The sequence below is a fragment of the Triturus cristatus genome, chromosome 4_2 (genome assembly GCF_964204655.1).
Source record: "Triturus cristatus chromosome 4_2, aTriCri1.1, whole genome shotgun sequence".
In the NCBI taxonomy this organism is placed as follows: domain Eukaryota; kingdom Metazoa; phylum Chordata; class Amphibia; order Caudata; family Salamandridae; genus Triturus; species Triturus cristatus.
The window spans coordinates 36,922,842-36,947,447 of record NC_140586.1 but is presented as its reverse complement, the minus strand read 5'-3'; the positions used below and the strand labels follow the sequence as shown (position 1 = coordinate 36,947,447).

Sequence of the window (24,606 nt, the reverse complement as noted above, 5' to 3'; positions counted from 1 at the left end):
AAGGAAGGGTGAAAAGAAAAAAGACAAGTAAACAAATGAAGGAAAGAAGTGAGGAAAAGTGAAAGACAGTAATGGAAGAATGGAGGAAGGAAGGAAATAAGTAAAATTGGAAAGGGATTAAGGAGACAGCATGGATGAAAGATGGAAGCACGCAGAGACGCAGGGCAAAAAGGAAAGAATGTAAGACAACAGGGTCAAAGAATGAAGAAATAACTTAGCAAGAAATGTATAGAATTGGAGTGATAGAAGAATTAATGGAGAAAGGAAGGAAAGAATGAATGAAGGATATGAAAAAGAAGGATGAATGACAGAAGGAATTAAATTAGCTACGAAGTGGAAATGACAGGAGGAATAACAGAACGAAAGAAGAATGAATAAATGAATAACAGAAGGAAGGGATGGTGGAACATGCAATGAAAGAAGCTAACGAAGAACAGTAAAAAGGAAGACACTAAGGAAGGCGATTTAAAGAAGGAAAAAATGAAGAAAGGATTCAAGAAAGACATCAGCAGAAGGCAATAGAGTGGTTAAGGAAGAGAAAAGAAAAGTAAGAAGCGAAATAAAAATAAGTACCAAACGAGGAAGGAAGCAAGGAAGGAAGGACGAAAGGAATGATGGAAAGGAGGAAGAAAGGTAAAGGAGAAAGAACAAAAGGATCGAAAGAAGTAATTAAGCCAATCAAGGACAGTAAAAAGGAAGGCCCTAAGGAAAGTGACTGGAAGAAGGAAGGAAGGACCAAAGAAATGCATAAGGAGAAATCAAGTGAGTGGTTAAGGAAGACAAAGGGGAACAAAGAAAGAAGTGAAAGAAAAATACAAATAATCACAAGACACAGAAAAGAAGAGGGAGGAAGGAAGAAAGAAAGAAAGAAAGAAAGAAAGAAAGAAAGAAAGAAAGAAAGAAAGAAAGAAAGAAAGAAAGAAAATTAAGAGCGTAAGAAGGAGGGTCAACTGAGTGGTTAAGGAAGAGAAAGGGGAACAAAGAAAGAAGTGAAACAAGTATACAAATAATCAAAAAACCAAGAAAAGAAGGAAGGAAGGGTGGGAGGGAGAGAAGAAGTAAGGAAGGAAGGAAGGATGTATGATGCAAGGGGAGGAAGGAAGAGAAGGGAGGGGGGGGGGGGAAGGAAAGACGGAAGCAATCCAGGGTGGGAGGAAGGAAGGAAGGAAAGGAAAGGGAAAGAATGGAAGGAGGAAGGGCGGAAAGAAGGAAGGAAGCAAGGGAGGGAGGCAAGAAGGGAGGGAGGCAAGAAGGGAGGAAGGAAAGGAAAGAAGGAAGGTAGGAAGGAAGGAAGGAAAAAGGAAAGAATGGATGGAGGAAGGGAGGAAAGAAGGAAGGGTGCAACGGAGGGAGGCAGGAAGGAAGGAAGGAAGGAAAGGAAAGGAAGGAAGGAAAGGAAAGGAAGGAAAGGAAGTAAAGGAAGGAAGGAACAAACAAACTAAAACTGCAAGGGTCAGTCAAACACCTCCTTTAATTATAGATAAATAGGTGTCTTTGTTTGAACCCGGTGCCCGGTCTGTGCGTGCTCTTTCTCCGCCAGCACGTTGGGTCCTGTGCTCTAGTTGTCACTCACTCTTCAGTTAGCCGAGAGAGGGCACGGGGTGGCCTTCTATTCAGAAATGCGTGTGTAGCCCCCTCCCACGCCCAGCCACCCCGCTAGCAGGCACTGCCCGACCGCCCGTGTTTGTGCTGAAACAAAACGGGCTACAGAGCAGGGGCTGTCGTGGGGCCTGAACCCCGCTCCTGTCAGATAGTTTCCTTCAACTTTTCATACACATGTGCAATATTCACATTTCAGGTTCTAGCACTATTCATTAGGAGCAAATGGTAATCGAATCAGTGACAAATTCACGTATTTCTTTATACAGTGTACTGTATTTGCGCAAGTGCCTACGTTATTCTAATGCGCGTCTTTATCGGGCACCTGACAGGATTTGTTAACAAATGCTGGTCAAACTCCAGTTTCAAGTTATCAAGCGATCTCTTGAAACCTGGTATACGCGTATATGTGGTGTTGGTATCAAATGCAGTATAAACCCAGTTTAAGGAGTCTGTGGAAGGGCGAACGAGGAACGTCCTAGTTTACAATACGTGCCCATACCTGGGTGCACAGGCAACTTATTAATGCGGGCTGAAGAAGTAAAGTATGCCCAACTCATGATGTTGCAGTCTGACACACTAACAATATCTAGTGGGAGGCTCCCTTCTTGCATGTTTAACATTCTGAAGTTGCCCACGCGGCACGGGGGGGCACCGGGGTGGAGATGTGCAGTCAGCTCCTGAAAGCTGGCGCAGGTTCCACTAGACACAAACCGTCCACTGAAGTACCATCAGCATAGAAAAAGATGAACTTCATGCAGGGGGCTGTCATCCTGCATTTGCCCGGCCTTCTGACTCGGAGACAGCAGGTGGAATTAAAATGGTCCTGTTGGTGATATCGTGCCCTTTCTCGGCCTCCCATCCCACAGCTACATCTCTGTCCCGCTAACCTTCGTCGTAGTTGTAGCTGCGCACATTCCAGTGCCGCGCCATGGCTGCGGGGAGGGCCGCGCGCCACGCTCAGGTTCTCTCCGGCCAGCGCGTGCCCCTAGAACCCTGTTTCTTTAGGGGCCATTCATTGGTTTGATTTATTTTGCTTAGAAACTCCAATAAAACATGTTGATCGCACACAAAGGGAACGCTGAAGCCCCCGGCTGCACCCCGTCGAGGTGGAAAGACCTGTGGGGTGCTTCCGGCGCCCCCCGTTTGTCTCTGCAGTCCGGGCGCCTCTGTGAATGAGCGGCTCCGCTCCGGCTGCAACCAGCGCTTCTCTGAGCCGGGAGGCAGCGCCGAGACTCCACCTCCCCCCAAGCCCCAGCCTCCGAGCTGCCTCAGACTGAGGAACAGCTCCGCAGCTCAGTGCATTTCTGAGGCTGCAGGAGGCAACGCGGGTCTAGTCCCGCAGCCCCAACCTCACTGGAGCGAGGCCGAGCTCTGAGACGCAACCCCGGCACGCTCGCGCGCCGCATCTTTAAACTTCCAGCAGAGAGGATTATAAATCACTGCTGTGTAACGCCAGCCTCCGGGGACAGGAGATGTGCACGCGTACGGAGTGCACGTTTCCTGTCCGTACGCGTGCACATCTCCTGTCCGCACGTGCCATCTCCTGTCTCCCTTCGGCACAGAAAGCGGCAACAATAGATCTCGCCAAGGCGAGCAGTGCGCATGCGCTGCGTCACTGGCGAGACCTAAAAAACTACTCACATACCTGGTGTCCGTGTCCCGTCTTGTCGACTTGGAAACGAGTCGTGGGAATCCTGATGTGATATATATGTACATATATATAAATATATATTAGTGTTTAGGCATGTGCAAATCTTCAACCATTTGTGAACTACGGCCTGCTTTTCTGTGTGCTGCAGATGCTGACACATATTGAATTTGATGGAAAAAAGCTCTTGCACTTCAATTATGGATTTGGGTGGGTTGGCGGCATGCTTATTTTTTTAGTGATTGTTTCTTAGATCATGTTTTTTAGGATTCGTTTTCTATCTGAACCAGTCGACAATTGTTCCTGTGACATATTTTATCATAACCGGTCATTGGTTTTGATTTTTCTCTTTCTTATTGCACAAAAAATGTATGACTTGCAATGATTTTAATTAATCGTAAAAGGAATACATAAACTTCAAACTTAAAAAAATTAATAATCAAACTTCGGTAAGTCGCTTTTGAATCAATGCATCCACCAACTCCACTCTCCCAACCGCAAGTGAGAAGTGAAGACATTTTTTTCCAATCTATTGCTCTGCGTGAAGCCATAGCTGGGCTGGAGTCTTCTGCAGCACCAATGAGCGTCCTCACATTCAAAAACACAAAACTCAGCCTCTGCGCCACACTTGTTTAACAGGGAGGAGGACTTACTCGCCAATCTTTTGCAGGTCCCCACCTCGTCCTGTGTACAGGGTTAGGCAGCCCTTAAATACTGACGCATACCTTGAAGAAAAAGAACAAAAACTGTGAAACACTTTCCACATGGTATAAAAAACCACTTTAATGCTACAGAATAATGGAGGAAACAGTTACTATTAAGTAGTGCACTGGTGTGCAAACTTGTGAACTAGAACAATGTACTCCAATTGGGCTTTTTTGGAGAACATACACACACGGGTCACATTTGTAATCTTATATACTACAATTCTTCCTTGCTCCGAAAACAAGAAGGGTTGTAGTACTGGGTTCCAAATATTTGGAAAGACAGGTTTCTGGTTCTCTATTGGCATGCAAATATTAACCAGAGGTACAGTGATTCTCAAACCAATAGAGAAAAGAAGATGGCTGATAATAGGTCCTACCTGGTGGTGCCACAGAGACACACTGCAGCTTCAGCAGCGAAAGGTCATCAGCACTCCACCAGTCTGCCTTACCCCTTGGTGAGACGGATGATGTCACCAGGCTGAATGAGGTTCCCTACATCGTCCCACACTGAAATGTTGATGCTGCCGGTCTTGTCTGCCACCTTGCAGGTCCGCACCTCGTGGCCGTCTTTTGTTTTTGTTACCCGCCCTGTAAAAAATGCACAGTCACTCAAGGGTGTCCTGTGGTCGAGTTTACTAGGGAATATAAACATTTTAGGCAGTTGCAGTCAAACCATTAAGGACCTTTCCCTTCCCTTTACAATCCATAGTTCATATAAAAGCAATACCCTTCTCCCTTCTTCAGTAGAATATGTTGGCTTACTATAGTTTTCTCCACCATTTTGTCTGTTTTGTGAAACTAAATGGATGCTTAAATCTCACGCTAGAATGCTTATTTGCATATTATACAACTTCCTAATACCCTTTGCCCAACGTATCCAGCACGTCCTATTTTATTTCCCATTTTTTCGTTTTTCTGTTTGAGAAAAGGCACTCGCAGTTGAAAGCAATAAAATTAACTGAAAACATTGAAGCGAATATAAATGTTTTAAATAATTTCAAAGGTCAATAAAATCATGGCGAATTTCCTTTTACAAATGTAATCAGTGTGGAAGGGCAGGCATTTCAGAAGACATTCCCAGGATTCTAAGCAAAAGTGAGCCAGTTGACATTAACACAATTTGCAATTACAAATGGAACAATACTACAAATGAATCCACGTGGGCACTTAACACGATGCATCAGAATTTAGCAGATGGGATGTAGATCCCACTGTAAGACTTGGAGCTGCAATTCTTCAAGAATAAAAAGGCTTGAAAGGAATTTGGGCAATGAAAAATAGAATCTAGGTCATTTATGCATAAAAGCAAGGTTGTTATTTTGAATACCATACGTTACTATTTATGAGAGGATTTCTCTGAGCCACAGAGATCAGGCCACAAACCCAATCCTCAGTGGTGGGCCCTGCTTCTTAGGGCGAGGAAAGGTTTCAATGTTTGTCAATGCAGGCGTGGGCACTGTAAACCGCAGGAGATGGCTACATAGCCCAAGAATCTCAGATGAGCGACTATTACCATTAATGTTACAATGCAATATAATAACTGGAGAACGTCAGCTGTATCAGTCATGTTGCACCCTGTAAAAAATGCCACAGCACTCGTTCTGAAACAGCTCCACCATCAATATTAAGAGGCAATCCCAAGGATGCAGACCCTGCACTGCTAGAAAGTGGATCATGGAGTACTGTAACATAAGTACGATAAAGCTTTCTACAATAGGGTCCCAAGGATGCAGATATTGCACAGCAGATTATGGGTGGCTCGGAGATCCAGAAATCATGTGTCCAAACATACCTAACATACGGAGAAAACCCCAACTGGAGACCCTGTTCCACGAAGAAGTCCCATTTCCCAAATTTGACATGGTCTGTCAACTTAGGCTACATGACCTCTTACCATGGGGTCCAATATACTTGGGGTGCCAAGATGACCTGCACATAATGCACTTTGGAAGGAAAGATGGGAAGGGCCTTGGTAAAGTCAAAGATATCACTTCTCACCTGACCAGGTCGAGGGCAGAAACCAAAGCTGGAGCCACTGCACCACAGAGAGCAAGTGCTGAGGTATCCCAGAACGATTTCATGAGGTGGAGGGGAAGCTCTTGATCCCAGGCCTCTTGCTTGACCAAATAACCCAAGGCAGAATAAGTCACTTATGTCCTTCCTCCCCCCAGAAATAATTACAAGTCAAGATTCTTATGCAAAGTAACAAAATCAAAATTCACCAGTGATGAGCCTAAAACTAGCTTCTGGACTTTGGTGCCTTAACCTATATAATAATATATCTCAAACCCATATATAGAGTGCACAGCAAATTGTACTGTTTCTGGTTACTAAAATGGGTCTTGAGCAGCTCTTTGGAGACAATGGAAAGGCAAGCAGGCAATAACCATTGGTACAGGTCTGCTGCCATCAAACATTACAAAACCCTAATCTATAGCCTCTGATTCTCCCTATCCTGTGCCGTTTCTCAGAATAAGTGAACTGCATCTGACCTGAGATCATGTGCCATTGTGAGTCTACAGGGGCATGAGAGGGGTTTTGGGCATAAACACTACTCACAAGTGCCCCCTCTCCACTAAGGACAGAAAGCAAAATAAAAAGACCAGCAGACAGTTTGGATAGGTTTCTACTAATCTGCTAATCTGGATTATTGGACCTGACATACTGGGATTATTATATTTTAGTGCAGGCATACACAGTACTACGTGGCCCTACTATGTAGCTAAACCCTATGGGAGAAATCCAAACACCCGCCATTGTGAAACCACAGACATGTTATACATAACAACCCATATAAAGCTAATGTACCCAATAATTGACCTTCAACTTCCTCCCAACAGCACTTGCCAAGACACAGATACAAACCTCCACACAGCCCGCAACACAAGATCTGGACAATATTTATCTCTAATTGACAGTAAAAAAAAACATCTGCCTAAAAGATGGATAAGCAACTGCAAAATGCCCTTCGTCAAACCTCTCGGATACCAAAATCATACAAAAACAGCTTCTTGAACATTACACTGTCACCAAAAAGAGGTCGATGACAATATAACACTCAAAATATATTACAGCAGGATGCCTCATAATCTGGTCTGCCATGAAACCTTTGTAATTCCATGCTGAAAAGCCTCGAGAAATTGGTCAGCTCTACCAGGCCATACTAATGGCAGAATGTGTGCTGTAGAAATTCCAACTTATATCAAGAAGGGATAAAAGAGTTGGTAATGTTGGTCACTACTTTCTGGGCTACCTCGCCACTATTTAAATCTTAAATGCCCCATTGCTACGACTCTCCTCAACAAGGTAGTTTAGCATCCACAAAAAGACAAGCTCTGCATCATTCAAATCCTGAGAATGCTGCAGCCTTGCATCTGGGTAAGTACACACTCACCAGTTTCCAGGACAATAAAAAGGACGTTGAGATTCTTGAGGCCAGGCTTCACATCCTTGACAAACGTTTCAGTGGCCATCCCGGGGACCTCCACGTTTCCAGAGCACCCCTGACAGTAATAAAGGAAGAAAATGTTACACTTGTGCACAAATGGAATTTGTGCGCAGAACAGAATGTGGAATTTCAGGTCTATACCTCCCACATATAGTTTTGCAGGTTTTGTAAAGCACAGCTTTCCTAATGATTTGACCTCCTGACACCTTTGACAGTCTCTGTGGTGAATACTATGGCTCACCGCTTGTGAGGGTCCCTCTGTGAACCCTCTTTACAGTGTAGGTCTGGGGGGAAATTAAAGTCGCACAAAATAACAATAACTTATTCTGATATTCTTCTATGAGAAATAGTAGTAAGTACATCTAGTTCTCGAATCTCCCAATAGATTATCAGTTAGATTCCTTAGTCTCATCGAGAACAATAGCTCTCAAAGTTTATATAAAAGTTTCCAAACTCACACATTCATTCGTAGTACCTTACCATTGCAAAAACTGATATTTAAACTGACAAATATCCCCAACTGGTAAAGTTCTTAAACTAAACACATGACTCCCACTTACACACTCTAGCGGTCATATTATTCATGCTTAGCTACTGCGCTGTCCCCCACATACAAGGAAATATCCCTACGCACCAGTTAATGCTTGATGGGACAACTAAAAAAGGTACTGGGGCAGCATTTGGTAGTAATCTTTTCTTTACACCTACCTTCCTCAGGAATATTACAAATGTTACTGATAAAAAAGGCCGAGTTGCTGTCATACATAGGCTCTTACTCGCGCTTTTCCCAGTCCTGGATGGCAAAAAAATCCCTCACGAGTCTATTACTTTAAGAAAATGGGTCATATTTTCACACTGCATATCCTACTAGTTCCATAATTCACATCTGAATGTACCAGCACAATACCCAGGCCTCAAAAGATCATAAAGATGTTACTTGAACAATCTACTCGACCTAACTGTAATGTACTTGACCCATAAACTGGTCTCATTATGTCATCCTCGGTAAATATTATTTTGAAGAGCCACCTTTTTCTCCATTATCACATGAGAGCACCTGCCAATATTCGAGTTCAGCATTCCTGCTGTACAAAAAAAAACTTATTTGGTTTGATTTAATATACTAAATGTTTGCCCAATGCATAATGAAAATCTAGCTTACATATAGGGTACACATGACCCCTGATTTGCCTCTTAGTTCACTAATCGCATTGCCACCAGGACAGGAGTGTTTCTCAGTTTCAGCAAACATATTTATCATTTACACATCACCAAGTAAAGTGTTCTGATTTGTTTTCATCCTACTAATTTTTTTTCAAACAGAATTACAAAACAAAGGCTTTCATAAATATGGAAATTAATTTTGAAAAGTTTTTACAGTTCACTTTTTTAGCTATTTAAATGTGTGTTAAAATAAAACATAACTTCCTACAGCCTTTCACTTCACACTTTTTGTACAGCAAATTGGAAAGACAGTTCACTTTACAAAATCCTTGAACTCTGCAGTCTGAGAAAGAAAAGTAACTGTAGATGTAATTTGAATTTTGACCTAAGTATCTGAACAAAGAATAAATGTGACAAGAAAAAAGCAAGATTTAAATGAATCTTTAATGCATCTTCACTTTTTGGGTGAACAGAACACCTGTTTGTCAGCCTGCCAGAAGGGGCGAGTAAGCCTTAAATATCGACTGCCCTGATAAAATCTGACTCGCCATAGCGAGTAGATTTGTGGAGGCCTGATACCTTTTTACCACCTTGTTGTGCTCTTGTATCATGTTCTCCTAAGGTCTCCTATAAACCAACCTTCTGATTATTTGTTTCACAAAATTATCCTTTATTTGAGGAGACGTCTCTTTACTTCAACCCGCTGAAATTGATAATGCATCTGCGCACACTGCCTGCTCTCCCTATCACCACATTATGTGTTGTTTACAAGCATCCTGACGTGACCTAAAGGAAAAGGTCATCAACGTTCCATCTAGCCCAAGCAAGTTGAGGTGCTGTGGTATTTTTGGTGTGGGTTTTCCCATTTTACGACTTTTTACACTGGAAAATCCCTGCGTGCAAACACTGCACCACTAACTTTCCCAAAGATTTCTACCAGCCGATGCTATTCCCCTTGCCTTCCCTCACCCCACTTTTGTTGACTTGCAGCACCAGTAGACTTTTTTGCATTGTCATGCCTGAACACACAGACATGGAGGCTGAATGCATAGACAAGCTTGCCTCTGAGGTCACCTCCTTTTTACCCGATAGTTCTTGATCTCCCTGCATCGACTCTTTGGCGAAATTCTGTTTGGTGTTGTTCTGCTTACTTTTTTCTTTACACCTTTACTAGAGTGTCTTTCCCGTACCCGCATTTCTGTTTTTTTCTCAAGCATGTACTTGCCATAGTGTGTAATCCCATGGAAAGGTGAAGGTAAAGAAATTTCTCCCATGAGGTACCAGGACATCTACATAATGGTTTCAACTACAGCGTGATCTAGAGATTGTGCCCTGTAGGAGTCATGCGGCTTTCCACCCAACGTAAGAGAGTGTGATTTAAATCATTCAGTACTGTAGATTTTCCATTTAGTGTACACCACAGAAGCTAGAGGTAAGGAATGGAGGTCTTACAGTCAACCACATAACGCATGTGTCCATTATCCTTGGTTACATGCAGGCAAGCAGAGAGCTTCGTAGGGACGACTTAGCCTGCATATTACCATAGGTACTCTGTAAATGTAAATCAGTATTCTACTTGAACATGCCGACCTGCGCCTGGCTCCAGATATGCAGTTGATGCTCTACCCTAGGGGAGCACACATCAGTACATCAAGAGGAAGCCTTGACCATTAATCAGAAGCTCCAGCAATTCAGCTCTAGGGGAGTCAAAAGGGTGGGTTTGTTTACTTAAATATCAAACGTTTGCCAAAAGTGTTGTCGGGTTGTAGTGACTGAGCCACACCACTTTTGTGGTCTGACACCCTATGATGACCCTCAACCACCATCATTTGTTTGTTGTAACGCTTTTCGCCCTAAGTGGGATGGGTATTCCCAGACGTGGGACCCGTGCTCACTACGCCACTGGAGTCAAGCTATCCTGGCTGATGACGGCTGATAGCCAGAAACCGGTCCTAGGATGCTTGATTCCGGTCCAGGGAAGACATGGCTTGGCAGTTCGGGCTGGACTGTTCCCATGAGGCACAGGGTCAAGACTGATTTGCATATGGCCATGTCTAAACTGGGGTGGCGTAGTGGGCAAAAGAACGATGGATTTAACCCAGATCTCTTGACTGGGGGAGAATGTCTGCATTGTCAGCATTCCGTCCATCATTTGTTTGTTGTAACGCTTTTCGCCCTAAGTGGGATGGGTATTCCCAGACGTGGGACCCGTGCTCACTACGCCACTGGAGTCAAGCTATCCTGGCTGATGACGGCTGATAGCCAGAAACCGGTCCTAGGATGCTTGATTCCGGTCCAGGGAAGACATGGCTTGGCAGTTCGGGCTGGACTGTTCCCATGAGGCACAGGGTCAAGACTGATTTGCATTTGGCCATGTCTAAACTGGGGTGGCGTAGTGGGCAAAAGACCGATGGATTTAACCCAGATCTCTTGACTGGTGGAGAATGTCTGCTTTGTCAGCATTCCGTCCATCATTTGTTTGTTGTAACGCTTTTCGCCCTAAGTGGGATGGGTATTCCCAGACGTGGGACCCGTGCTCACTACGCCACTGGAGTCAAGCTATCCTGGCTGATGACGGCTGATAGCCAGAAACCGGTCCTAGGATGCTTGATTCCGGTCCAGGGAAGACATGGCTTGGCAGTTCGGGCTGGACTGTTCCCATGAGGCACAGGGTCAAGACTGATTTGCATATGGCCATGTCTAAACTGGGGTGGCGTAGTGGGCAAAAGAACGATGGATTTAACCCAGATCTCTTGACTGGGGGAGAATGTCTGCATTGTCAGCATTCCGTCCATCATTTGTTTGTTGTAACGCTTTTCGCCCTAAGTGGGATGGGTATTCCCAGACGTGGGACCCGTGCTCACTACGCCACTGGAGTCAAGCTATCCTGGCTGATGACGGCTGATAGCCAGAAACCGGTCCTAGGATGCTTGATTCCGGTCCAGGGAAGACATGGCTTGGCAGTTCGGGCTGGACTGTTCCCATGAGGCACAGGGTCAAGACTGATTTGCATATGGCCATGTCTAAACTGGGGTGGCGTAGTGGGCAAAAGAACGATGGATTTAACCCAGATCTCTTGACTGGGGGAGAATGTCTGCATTGTCAGCATTCCGTCCATCATTTGTTTGTTGTAACGCTTTTCGCCCTAAGTGGGATGGGTATTCCCAGACGTGGGACCCGTGCTCACTACGCCACTGGAGTCAAGCTATCCTGGCTGATGACGGCTGATAGCCAGAAACCGGTCCTAGGATGCTTGATTCCGGTCCAGGGAAGACATGGCTTGGCAGTTCGGGCTGGACTGTTCCCATGAGGCACAGGGTCAAGACTGATTTGCATATGGCCATGTCTAAACTGGGGTGGCGTAGTGGGCAAAAGAACGATGGATTTAACCCAGATCTCTTGACTGGGGGAGAATGTCTGCATTGTCAGCATTCCGTCCATCATTTGTTTGTTGTGACCCTCAACCACCACCATGTTAACTGATTTTAAGTGTGTTATGTTACCATAGCCTTAATGTAGGATGGGTTTGCATATGCCTGCTTCTCTTCTGTCCTGTAATCTTGCTGTCTTTTAGTAGAATAGTCTTGCCATGAATAGAAGGTATGGGATGTTGAGGTGCAGTCTTGTGGGTGGTGGTGCACACATGTGCTCAATGTTGTATACTGAGGGATTAAGTGTATAATGTTATTTGGGTTATGTGAATTATGTGTTGAACTATTGCCTTTGACATGGCTTCATGGCATTCTGATTTCTGACTTTACCTTGCTTTATGGCAGTGCTGACTATTGCCTTTGACATGGTTTCATGTCATCCTTGCTTTTCTGATTCCATCTTGCTTTGGGCGTTTGTGTGCATGGCTTAACTAACTCCATTTTCATAACTGAAGCTATTTTCTGTGCCTGCACGAAGCAGCAGTAGGTGGGGAGGGCATGTTTTGCTCTTCTCCTGTTTTTTCGCACTTTACTGACTAGAGAGAACTGGTTCTTATCAGAGGAATGTACATGGTCTGTCTCGGAGCCATAGCAAAGGCCTGATCAACCGATGCAGTGGCCTTGGAGCAGGCTGGTACAGGCTCTCATGAGAACGAGGGGGCGAGGCTTGCTAGAAGCTTCGTTGTGTTTGAATTTGTATTAAAAAGGGGAGCCTACACTGGCCTGGTGGAAGTTCACGCCGTGGAGCAGACGTGTTGTCACGGAAGAGTGGGGGTGGCTGGTGTCACCTCTGAGCTTTCACCCGGTTCAAGCAATGGACTCCCCTTGAGCAAAGAGGGGTGAAATGATGAAGCAGTAGGTGAGGTGTCTCTGCTACGAACTGTCTCTTGATTCTTTACTGATTCTTTCCTTAACTTCTTATTTTCTGATTCTTATATCCATACATATATATATTTCTACATATATGTTTGCCTTGATTGTGTTTCAATCATACTATTGATATGTTAGAGTCTGCTATGGTAGGTGCATTTGGCTTACCGTGTGGTGCTATTTACTAATAAATACATCCCAGATATACCAATTCGTCTTTTCCTTGTAGCAGGAGGTGTGGACTCTTCTTGGCCAAGTATTCTGTTGTAGAAGGATGGGTGAATTCCCTTCCAGCAGGTAATTGTGTTATAGGAAGTTGTTCTACTCCTGGCAAGTGATGTGCAAAGTAGGTTTCGCTCTAGAGAAGTGCTGTGTATATATTGTTTTCTTGCCTTGCCTTTGGGGGGGGGGGGGGAGTGTTGAAAGTTTGCCCACCTTAGGAAGTGCTGTGTATCTGTTATATTCCATAAGTTTGGAACTGATATTCTCTCCCTGGGAAAGTGACGGTACATACCTTGGTCCAGGGGAGATCTGAGCATTACATTTTGGCGTAGTCGGTTGCAGGATGTGAACGTTGATTTAAAAGGGGTAGAAATATGTTTTTTTAGAAATTGAAAGCAGACTCTTAGATATCAATTGATTTATTTGAATGGGGGTAGCCCATATGGTGTGCTGGCTCGTGAAGTGAGCTAATTGTGCTGAGTTAGAATTGGTGTGTGTGTGTTTTGTAAAAAGTGCTTATAAATAGCTTGCTACGTTAGGCAGAAAGGGCTGGATTGTTTGTTAAGGAATGCATATAAAATGTTTTCAGTTGCAAAGTGAATGTAAAATGTCAGCGCATAACTCTGAAAAGTGGGACTCTTCCGAGATTACAGACTCCGGAGTTGCGATGAAGGGTGTTAATCAGCAGGAGATTAATGACATTTTAGACAGAGACAGCGGTGTTATTTTAAAGGTGTTGGTTAATATGCATCAAAAATGTGAGCATTTGCAAAAAGAACGTAGTGAGTTGAAAACAGAGCTAGTTGATGCCCAGTTTGAAAATATATCTTTGAAGACAGAATTAAACGTGTACCAGGCTCTGAAGCTGTTTACTTTGACCAGCCAGAATGATTCAGATGTGATAAATGTAACAGAGAATGCAGTCAGACTACAAGCTACACAGACGGTTTTAATTAATTCTTCTGAGGAGGTTTTTCAGCCAGAAAGGAATGTGCAGGGAGGTAAACAGACCAGTGTTTTAGACTTGACGATCACCGGTTGCGGACATAAATTAGACATGACAGTGAAAGATACATTTTGCTTCAAAAGAGAAATGCAACAATATGATTTTGAATGTGAACAACAGCAGATTGGGTACAATAATTCTGATATGTGGTCACTTCAGAAATATGAAAATGTATTTTGTGAGTTAATTCAAGAGCAATGTGCCCTTTTTAGTTACAGGGAAGTGCAGGGTAAGAGGAGGTCACTTTTAAATTCAGATGCTGGACAAATGCTGTGCTTTTGCGCACTAAAAGATACTGGACAGGACAGAATTGGAGAAACTGTGATTTGCCTATGGGAGGAAGCAATGGTTATTAAGTGGCATGTACAGACAGAAAAACAGTTTGCACAGGATTTAATAGAAGGTCCAGGGGTGGAGTTTGAAACACAAGATTTCCCAGTGAAGGTGCCCCATGTTACAAAGGAAATTCATTTGAAACAGTACAGAATGCCAGATGGGCGTGAAGGGATTAGTGAGATCATGCAGGGCTTGACAGATGCAGAGGTGGTGACCCTAATCACAAATGCTTGAAATGATTTTGTGTGGCCTGTGTGCAAATGTGATAATTCTTGGCGCATGACAGTTGATTATTGTGAACTGGACAAATATATACCTTCTTCGACTGATGCTGTCCCAGATATTGTTACAGAAGTAGCATGGGACTTGGTATGTGACTTTTGATATTGCCAATGCTTTTTTCTTTTTGATACCAATAGCAGTTTTTTTTTTTATGAGGTGGTAGACTAATAACAGTTAAGAATTTCCTTCAATTAGTTAAGACAGAAGGGTGGAGCATTTTCAGATTAAAGAATATGAAGTCTTGCTGGAGGTCAGGAGAGGTTAAAGCTGTTTTTCCTCTCAGACATGTAAAGAGTTGTTCTGGGAGTGGGTGGCACGTAGAAATCTGGTGCAGGAGGAGAAATTAAATACACAATCTGTATTTTAGTGATGGTGAAGTGCTTGCGTCTTTGAGATGGATGTTTGGGAGGCTTGCAGGGAGATCATCCAGCAACGCTGAGAAGAGTTCAGGCTTTCTGCGAAGACTGAGGAGGAATTCCTACGGGAGGGGTCATCCCAGCTCCTCTCCCCAGTAGACAGAGACAGCTTCTTGGAGATAGATGTTTGGGAGGCTTGCAAAGGCGCAGGTTCCCCCCCCCCAAAAAAAAAACCTGTTGCTGTTGCTACGATATAGGAGTTTGGCTACTTTAACAGTAGAGGTTCCAGTTTAACCATTAGAGACATTAGAAGCATTCAAGAGCTTGATTCATTTATTTTGTGTATTCATTTAACATATATCCAGATATCTATGACCTATTTCTAGATGCACCTGAGTTATTGCTTTTACATGTATTTAGAGAATGCAGTCTTTATTTGCTCTAAAGTGATTATCATGTACTTTTGATGAGTTTTTCAGTTTTGCAATGTAGTATTTTAATCATAGTTGCTTTTTAGTCATGATTTGTTTTGAATTATATAATTTTGTGTAGCCACTTCAACACATGAGTTGCTGTTTCAACATGTGCTTTTTAGTAGTTGTGTCTTTCAATTTAGAAATGTAGTTTTAAATGGTTTTGCTTTCAATTAAGAGATGCAGTGCTTCATTCATAGTTGTGCCTTTAGTTAAGATTTTTTTGTTTTTGACATATGTGAATGGTGATGATCGAGGGTCATGGGGTGCAATGTAGTGAATGAGCCACTTTTGTGGTCTGACACCCTATGATGACCCTCAACCACCACCATGTCAACTGATTTTAAGTGTGTTATGTTACCCTACCCTTAATGTAGGATGGGTGTGCATATGCCTGCTTCTCTTCTGTCCTGTAATCTTGCTGTCTTTTAGTAGAATAGTCTTGCCAAGAATAGAATGTATGGAATGTTGAGGTGCAGTCTTGTGGGTGGTGGTGCACACATGTGCTCAATGTTGTATACTGAGGGATTAAGTGTATAATGTTATTTGGGTTATGTGAATTATGTGTTGAACTATTCTGATTTCTGACTTTACCTTGCTTTATGGCAGTGCTGACTATTGCCTTTGACATGGTTTCATGTCATCCTTGCTTTTCTGATTCCATCTTGCTTTGGGCCTTTGTGAGCATGGCTTAACTAACTCCATTTTCATGACTGAAGCTATTTTCTGTGCCTGCACGAAGCAGCAGTAGGTGGGGAGGGCGTGTTTTGCTCTTTTCCTGTTTTTTTGCACTCTACTGACTAGAGAGAACTGGTTCTTATCAGAGGAATGTACATGGTCTGTCTCGGAGCCATAGCAAAGGCCTGATCAACCGATGCAGTGGCCTTGGAGCAGGCTGGTACAGGCTCTCATGGGGGCGAGGTTTGCTAGAAGCTTCATTGTGTTTGAATTTGTATTAAAAAGGGGAGCCTACACTGGCCTTGTGGAAGTTCACGCCGTGGAGCAGACGTGTTGTCACGGAAGAGAGGGGGCGGCTGGTGTCACCTCTGAGCTTTCACCCGGCTCAAGCAATGGACTCCCCTTGAGCAAAGTGGACCTTTGAGATCTTTATCGGCGTTCCTGGTGAGGACTCCCAGGATTACTAGAGTGAGGATGGGTGGCCGTGCTTTTAGCTATACGGCCGCCACATTATGGAACTCCCTACCTCTGGCACTGAGGAGTAGTCAAGAACTGCTTTCCTTTAAAAGGGATCTTAAGACCTACCTGTTCCCAAGAGTAATGTAAACATCTTTATCTGATGGTTTGATTGGATCTCAGCGCCAGGATACCCTTTGGGTGACAGTTGCGCTTAACAAGAAATAAAAAAATAAAAAAAATTAAAAAAAGTGGGGTGAAATGATGAAGCAGTAGGTGAGGTGTCTCTGCTACTAACTGTCTCTTGATTCTTTACTGATTCTTTCCTTTCCTTCTTATTTTCTGCTTCTTATATCCATACATATATATATTTCTACATATATGTTTGCCTTGATTGTGTTTCAATCATACTATTGATATGTTAGAGTCTGCTATGATAGATGCATTTGGCTTACCGTGTGGTGCTATTTACTAATAAATACATCCCAGATATACCAATTCGTCTTTTACTTGTAGCAGGAGGTGTGGACTCTTCTTGGCTACGTATTCTGTTGTAGAAGATGGGTGAATTCCCTTCTAGCAGGTAATTGTGTTATAGGAAGTTGTTCAACTCCTGGCAAGTGATGTGCAAAGTATGTTTCGCTCTAGAGAAGTGCTGTGTATATATTGTTTTCTTGCCTTGCCTTTGGGGGGAGTGTTGAAAGTTTGCCCACCTTAGGATGTGTTGTGTATATGTTATATTCCATAAGTTTGGAACTGATATTCTCTCCCTGGGAAAGTGACGGTACATACCTTGGTCCAGGGGAGATCTGAGCATTACACGGGTTAAGCACCACCTGAAGCATCTGCATTACTTTGGAGGGGTCTTTGAAATCATACTGCCGTATCACTTACCAAATGTGCTGTGTTCAGTATAAATTCTATCAACAGGTTATAGATCACAATCCTTAACCCAGATTAAATTCCCAAAACAACAGATAATCAACAGTCCTCAGCTTCTACTCGTGCAAGAGTAGTATGAGGATTCATAATCTAAGAACACTGCACTAGCTTTAATTCGATGCCAGTTCCAGAACACACTGCAACTACCAGATGTAGTGCCTAAAGCTTGTACCAGAGCCATAACGAACAAGCAGCACATACCAAAGGCAGACAGCTTAATACCACAGCCAGTACAACATTTTGAATCCAAATTTGGATCTAATTCCAGAACTGACTTCCGGTATCAAAACTCACAACTGACATCAGATCTATAACTCACTACAAAACTAGAACCCACAGCCCGAAACACATAATATAATCCATCGCTAAAACTGGATGTGCTCCTTAATGGTAGTACCTCCAGAACTTACTCATCCCAGGCTCAAAGGCCAATCAGTATCATGGCCGTCAACAGGAAAAAGAGCCTAGCCCATGCCAGAATTAAAACAAATACCAGATCCAGAACTCTAAAGCCATTACCCGATTCCGAATCCTCAGTTGATAGAAGCTTCAGAAGTTTAGGAACTGACATATTTTGCTAAACAGAAAACCCTCTGTTAGACCCTGGATGCAGAGCCTACATCTGATTAAAAAATCCACAGGCGTAGGAAAAGTGGGGGCATAAGGGGTATTTATTCTGCTGTCACCAGATCTTGGAGTGGGGACGCAGGAAACATTTCCTTCTCCAAACCACCACCCCTCCTTCTAGATTCTGGGATCGCAACTGAAGAATAAAATGTTGCAGACAGAACAGGTCTCTCTTAAGCCATGTTGCAGCACATCGTCTGTCTTCTTAAAGCTCTGTAAACTAAGAAGTAAACTCAACCAGGCGAGCCAGCAGCTTCAGGGCAAACAGGAAATGTTATTTTATGTAAACGTTACTGCTGGACTGCCCGACTATAGAAAAATAAACACTGTAGGAAAGGCTCAAGACCTTAATGAACACAATTAAATAATTGGCAAAAACGAATGGGTCTCTTGGCACCGGCAGAGTATGCTCTTTAGGTTACAGCTCTTCAAGGAGACGCTTGTTAGTTGCAGTGTGATTTGAGACAATCATGTTCTGTCACAATGTTTGACCTTCAGTGTCTGTATAAACATTCAAAACAGAAAACCCTACCTTTAAATCTTGTGAATACACACGTATATATACGTACGTATAGTCAGTTTGATTTAAGGTGTGATAAAGGTTTGTTTTTTAACTCCAGTACTAACACCTATTGAATAACAATACTTTAATATCTGAACACAAAGCACTGACCTTTGGTGTTAAACGGTAGAGAAAAACATGTAAGCAATCTCTGAACTGCACAATAGGCAATCCTGTATTCACATTCCAATTTGTCACCTGAACAAATTGTGTGATACACAGCCCATCGCTTTACTATGTATCACTTTCCTTAACCATCCAGTTTGAGAGCACAGTCAAGTAATTCAGTACTGAATCTGTGCTCTACAAAAACGTCACGTATCTGGTTAATATAAAATAATATTGTTTTACATTTATTAAGAGCATTGGCTATATAAATAGAAAACATAATAAACTGACATATTTTGGGTAACTCATGGCAACATTGTCAGGAGATTGGAGTATTTCTGAATGTTTCATTTCTCAAAAAAATTACTTTCAATAAATTTCTCTCAATTTAGTAATATAACTGTGTATATTTGAGACCCTGAGAAATACTAAAACATACTTTTTTTTATTTTAAGGTCTTTATGATATTTTTTCATGATATTTATTGAGTGATTTTCATCTTTTGATGGCTCGGCTCATGCTTTGGCTGACAGAGCCAAACTAGACCCTAACTCTGCTCTCACCAAAAAATTGACTAAGCCCTTGGATAAAAGATTAATACCTAGCCGATTATACCAGAATCTCTAGCATGTGCCATATCTAGAAACCCCAGAATCAACCTGATCAAGGTAACCAGATCTCATTGCTCATAGACCTAAAACAAGGATGTGTCCTTTCCCCCTGTCTCTTTAACATTTATACAGTAGACATGGATGCCTGGCTTTCAGAAGTTGAGTGATCCACTAAAATTTGCAAACAGACCAGGGCCCAATCTACAGTATGCAGACGATATTGTCTTATGCAGCCAGACTCCTATCGGCCTTCAGCGCCAAATTACTGCCCTCCCCAGTTTCACTGAATGATCAGACTTGAAGTTAAATCACAGCAAAACAAAAGATATCTGTTTTTCGTTGAAAAACGGCCAGCAAAACAAAAAGTTCAAATGGAAAGCAGCAGGGATCAGGATGGACCAGGTCAGCACCTACAAATACTTAGCGGTGGGAACTGACTTCAAATTAAATTTCAAAAAGCACCTTGCACAACAAAGAGCCCTAGCCAACAAGCTATATTTTGCTTTCAACCTAATAAAAATAAAAGAAATGGGGAGCTCGTCTCAGTTATACTTGTTGCAAATCATTGGGGCAAAATTTCTACCCTTGATGACCTACAGTTTGGAACTCCTTAAGGGCAAATATGTAACCACTCTCAATCAATTACAGTCTGTTCAAATGCATCTTTCACTTACCACAACACATACCTCAAGCACAAGTGCACCTGGAATTCAGGTTTTTTCACCAACTCCCAGGAAGGATGGCTGCAACAATCAAAGTGTTCTGGAAGATGAGAGCTGCACCACACAAGAGTCATTGGCTACCTTGTGCTGGTCTGAAATGGAAAGCCAGCATATTTATAATAACGATCGACCACGCGTTAACAACCCTTAACCTCTCCAAAACCTGAAAGTTAAATATCAGCTTCACAGCGTTTAAAAAAATGTCCAACAAAGCAGCCAAGCTAAAATCTTGGACACTCGATAAATCAGACCTGGCCGGGAAAAAGCACGGCTGGACAGTTTTAGAAACTTACACTAACTGGGGTCCCCAACCATACCTTTCTCCAACCATCCAGCATTTTTTTCTATTAATTCACATGGGAACTTTTCCCTTAAAAGACCAGGTCCCGCCCTGGAAACAAAGCTGGCCGAACTCCCTTTGCCGTTTATGTGGCCAATGCAATGAAAGCCTATTACATCTTCTGTGCATCGGCCCTACAGTTAATCAACTTAGACAGAAATAACTCTGCCATGCCTTTCGGGTACTCAAGATAAAATCCTGCCGTAGTGCAGTGACAACATTATCGAATAGTAAATCGATCTAGCTTTCCTGCAGGGCCGCCAAGTTCCTATTATAAGCGAACATTCTATGATCAGCACATTCTGCTATGCTAGATAAGGAATTGCGCCTACAGGCACAAACACAATTGACAAAGTAACTTGTCAGCCAACCTAGGCGGCTATACCTTATTACAAGGTAATACACAGCTCTCATCCATCACGGGGGCCCCTGGTCCCCAAACTTTCGCCCCCACACAAACCTAAACCTGCCCGGTTTGGAAATTTCTGAGGAATTCTAACCAAAAGTTGGCATAAATACATCCAGTGCTTTAAATGGGTCGGTAGTCACCGGTACGGAGTACTGGCACTTCCAAATTTTCCACCCGTCAGTATCTCCATTTTTCTTTAGTCAGGGAGAGTACCTGTACCCTGACTGATGGCACAGCAGGATCAGGGTAGGTATCTCCGACAATGCAGAACAAATGCTGCTCTGCTTCTGGATCTCGCAATCGCACTGAGCCATGAAGTAGCTTTTTGCAGAGAGGCTGCTAGATTAGCAGCTCCCTTTTGAATTTCCCCAGACTGCTGGGGTTGGAGAGGGCTTGCGGTGTGATTAACAGTGCAGGGTCTAGGCAGACCCTGCACTGTTGAGTAGGCGAGCAATGACCATTCAGTTAAAAATGCATTAGAATTGGTTTAACTATTGAAGAACCACATGCGATTTCCATCGAATCGCCTCTTTTAATGCCGGGAAGCAGTCTGATCAAGAGAAATGAAAAAACCTTTAGCCTGAAATTTATTTTAAAACGCTGCTTTGCAGGATTTACAGGGCCCCGACGGCAATTTGGGCGATTGCTCTTGCGTGCACGCTTTCACAGCTTGGATATATGAAATACTTTTGAAGTGATTAAATGATTTATGCTTTTATTTACTGGAAAAAATACCAATCCTGATTTAGCAAGGTTTTTTTTACAAGCCTTTATTTAAAAATACAGCCCTCAACATTAAGCATGCTCTATCAACAAAAATAACAAAATATAGCACAACAAAATACTGGCCAGGTGGGAAATTTAGGGTATGGGTACATCATGGAGGGAAGAAGAGGAGGCAAGTGGGGGAAAAAACAGTGACAAAATGTAAGAGATTTGTGGAGAGTAAGCGGGAGGTGGGAGTAAGAAGGGTAGAACCAGGGAGAGAAGATTAAAGGCTGGGTAGAAATGGGAGGTGAATCAAACGGAGAGGAGATGTGGATATAAAGATACTGAACCAGCAAGAGACATGAAGAGCCTGGCCGTAGGGAAAAGGGCAGAGGCAGTGCTTTTAATGGGCCAGTACTCACAGGTACTGAGCACCGGCACTTCTTATTTTTATCACTATTAGTACCAGCACTTCGCTACTGCCTAAGCAAGTACAAGTATACATGAAAGGTAGGCTCATTGGCTGCTGGTGAGCACTAGACTGTCCGAGAAAATGCTGTCTCAGACAGCCAAGGCACTTCTGTAGTCCAGATCTCAACCACTGCTCACTATTCAACATAAGCTCCTTTGAATGTGTGGAATGCTTTTGTGTACATGTCTGCTTGTTTCTTTCTGTGTGTGTGCACGTTTAAGAATACACAGCATTGAGCCAAACAACTACAAATAACGGTATTAAGAAGTTGCAAATATTACAAAACAAGGAAAAGTTAACATATTATCCTGTTTGGCTTTCATTTTGTGTAACGATTTAACCGGTTTTGTTTACATAAATGCATTTCTGTTGCGTTTTGATATGTGCTGCAACTGGAATATAAGTCTTTATGTATCATCATGTCTTGCCCCAAGTCCCGCCTATAGCCCCGCCCACTTGCCACAACTCTAGCTCATTTTAATGAGTACCTGCACTTATTTTTTTCCATTTAAAGCACTAAATACATTTGTAATCACCGGGCACACTTGGCTGTTGTGCACTTTAATGGACAGTCGGTCTCAAAGTATGAGGGCATTTCTTTTGCACAGCATGATGTTTTAACAATTAGTTTTTGTTTTTACAATGTTTTAAGCAACTATTTTTTAACCTTTCTGTGTGGTTTGGCTTTGCAACGATTTCAATTAATCTATAAATAAATGTACTTATTGCTAGAAAAACACCTTGAACATAGATAAGTACCAATACTCACAGCCGGTATGAAATCTAGAATTCACAGCTAATGCAAGACGCAGATGAGGTAGCTGTACTATGTGTAGACTGCAGAATCCGTAGGCGATCCAACCCCGATTGAAGGACTGGGTTTTATGCTCGCATCTAATACCGAATATGTGCCCCTGAATAGTACCACATGCAGAAAACGCAGCCAAAATCCGGTCTGGCTTGAAGTACAAGTATAAGCAAGAACAGTATGTTCCCGAATCTAAAAGCACAGGGTTGCCGTAATCGGAAACTACGGTATGGACTGGGTGCAAAATTCACAGCCAGGGTTAGATCAAATACCCTCAACAAGCACTAGAATCAGAACAGCAGGTTCAAGGTCCAGAGCTGCCACTGCGTACTGTATGAAAAAGACGTACCCAGAAACAAAAACTGGTTTCGTAATCTAATAAAAACCAGTACCATATTTAAAAAGTGAATGTGTAATGTAAAGTGGTTTGTTGTAAAGTTCTCTACGCCCCTCGGCCAAGTTCTTGTTATAAATAACTACAAAAAATAAAACAAAGAACTCAGACGAAGTGTTAGATTTATACCTATAGATCGAACACTTAAGTACTTACACGGACTGTCGGAAATTCAGCCTGATGCCCACGATCCTTTTTATTGATATTTTTAATTGGTTGATCTTTGTCCCTAATGTTAGTACTTCCGGGTCGCTTAACAACCAATCCATTGGCATTAAATAATCAAGCAGTCGTTTGGCAGGTAGCGGGACTAGTAATGTGTAAAGTGACGTTGGATTTGCAGGATCTCAGCCAATCATGGTGCGCCTAACAGAGTTCCGCAAGCGCTCATTGGCTGTGGAGTCTGCACGAGACAAACAATACTAACACTACTTCGGTCCCCACGTCCTTTCTAGCTAGAATGTGGTATTGCTTTGTAAGGATGTATTGTCGTATGACCTAAAATGACAGCCGGGCAAGCTTTTTTGTATGGTGCTTTCAGTGCCGCCTACCAGTGGTGGTGCCGGTCAAGGGTTATCCGCAGGGCTTTAAGTGAGGATGTGGTCTCACGGCTAGACTGCCGAAATTGGAGCTGGGCAACCAGGGGTCGACTCCACATCCTGTGATTGTGAGCAAATCCCTTAATATTCCCGTGTCTACCATAAACAAGCATTTGCAATGCAATAGGTCTCGCATTAGGAAAGTTTGAGCTATTGGTATTGTAAATGCCCAATTTTCTATTTATGTGTTGGTTTTGAAAATAGCTAAATTAATAGCTTTGTCATTTACAATTCCAATAGTTTTAACTTTAGTAATTGTGACACCTATAGCATTTGTAAGGCAATATGTGTTGTATTTACGTGACTTAGATGTATTGATATTACAAATAACAATGGCTTTTAATTTTTTAAAATAATTAATACTTAAATACAAGTTAATGTAATATATAATGGCAATAGCTTAAACTTTTGTAAATAATTTTTGTGAAGATTATGTTTAGTGTATTTTATTGTGACGAAAATCCAAGAACAGAAGTGAAATATTAACATCATTTTGTGACATTTGTAATAAAGCTTGAAACATTGAGAGAACATATTTGAACCAGTTGTTGAATGGTTGCACAGATTGATGCTGTGTTGGCGCTGAGTGATGTTGTGGTGGCGACGAGTGATGCTGTGGTAGCGC

General features: G+C 42.7%; 1 protein-coding gene across 4 annotated transcripts in view; it reads right to left on the bottom strand.

Moving 5' to 3' along the window:
- The window catches only part of NABP2 (nucleic acid binding protein 2), a 44,417-nt gene extending 20,753 nt beyond the window's left edge, over positions 1–23,664 (bottom strand). Inside the window, exons 1-5 of one of the 4 annotated variants that reach the window (XM_085600312.1) lie at positions 23,539–23,608; positions 20,216–20,343; positions 7,352–7,460; positions 4,407–4,545; positions 3,904–3,975 (exon numbers count right to left, since the gene is read on the bottom strand). In XM_085600312.1, the coding sequence (XP_085456438.1) occupies positions 3,904–3,975; positions 4,407–4,545; positions 7,352–7,430 (290 nt within the window). In that variant the 5' untranslated portion in view covers positions 7,431–7,460; positions 20,216–20,343; positions 23,539–23,608. Of the gene's footprint in view, positions 1–3,903; positions 3,976–4,406; positions 4,546–7,351; positions 7,461–20,203; positions 20,344–22,949; positions 23,044–23,538 lie in introns of those variants that run through there. The other 3 variants (XM_085600311.1, XM_085600314.1, XM_085600313.1) reach the window with 3 other exon arrangements.
- Between the last annotated feature and the right edge of the window lie 942 nt (positions 23,665–24,606).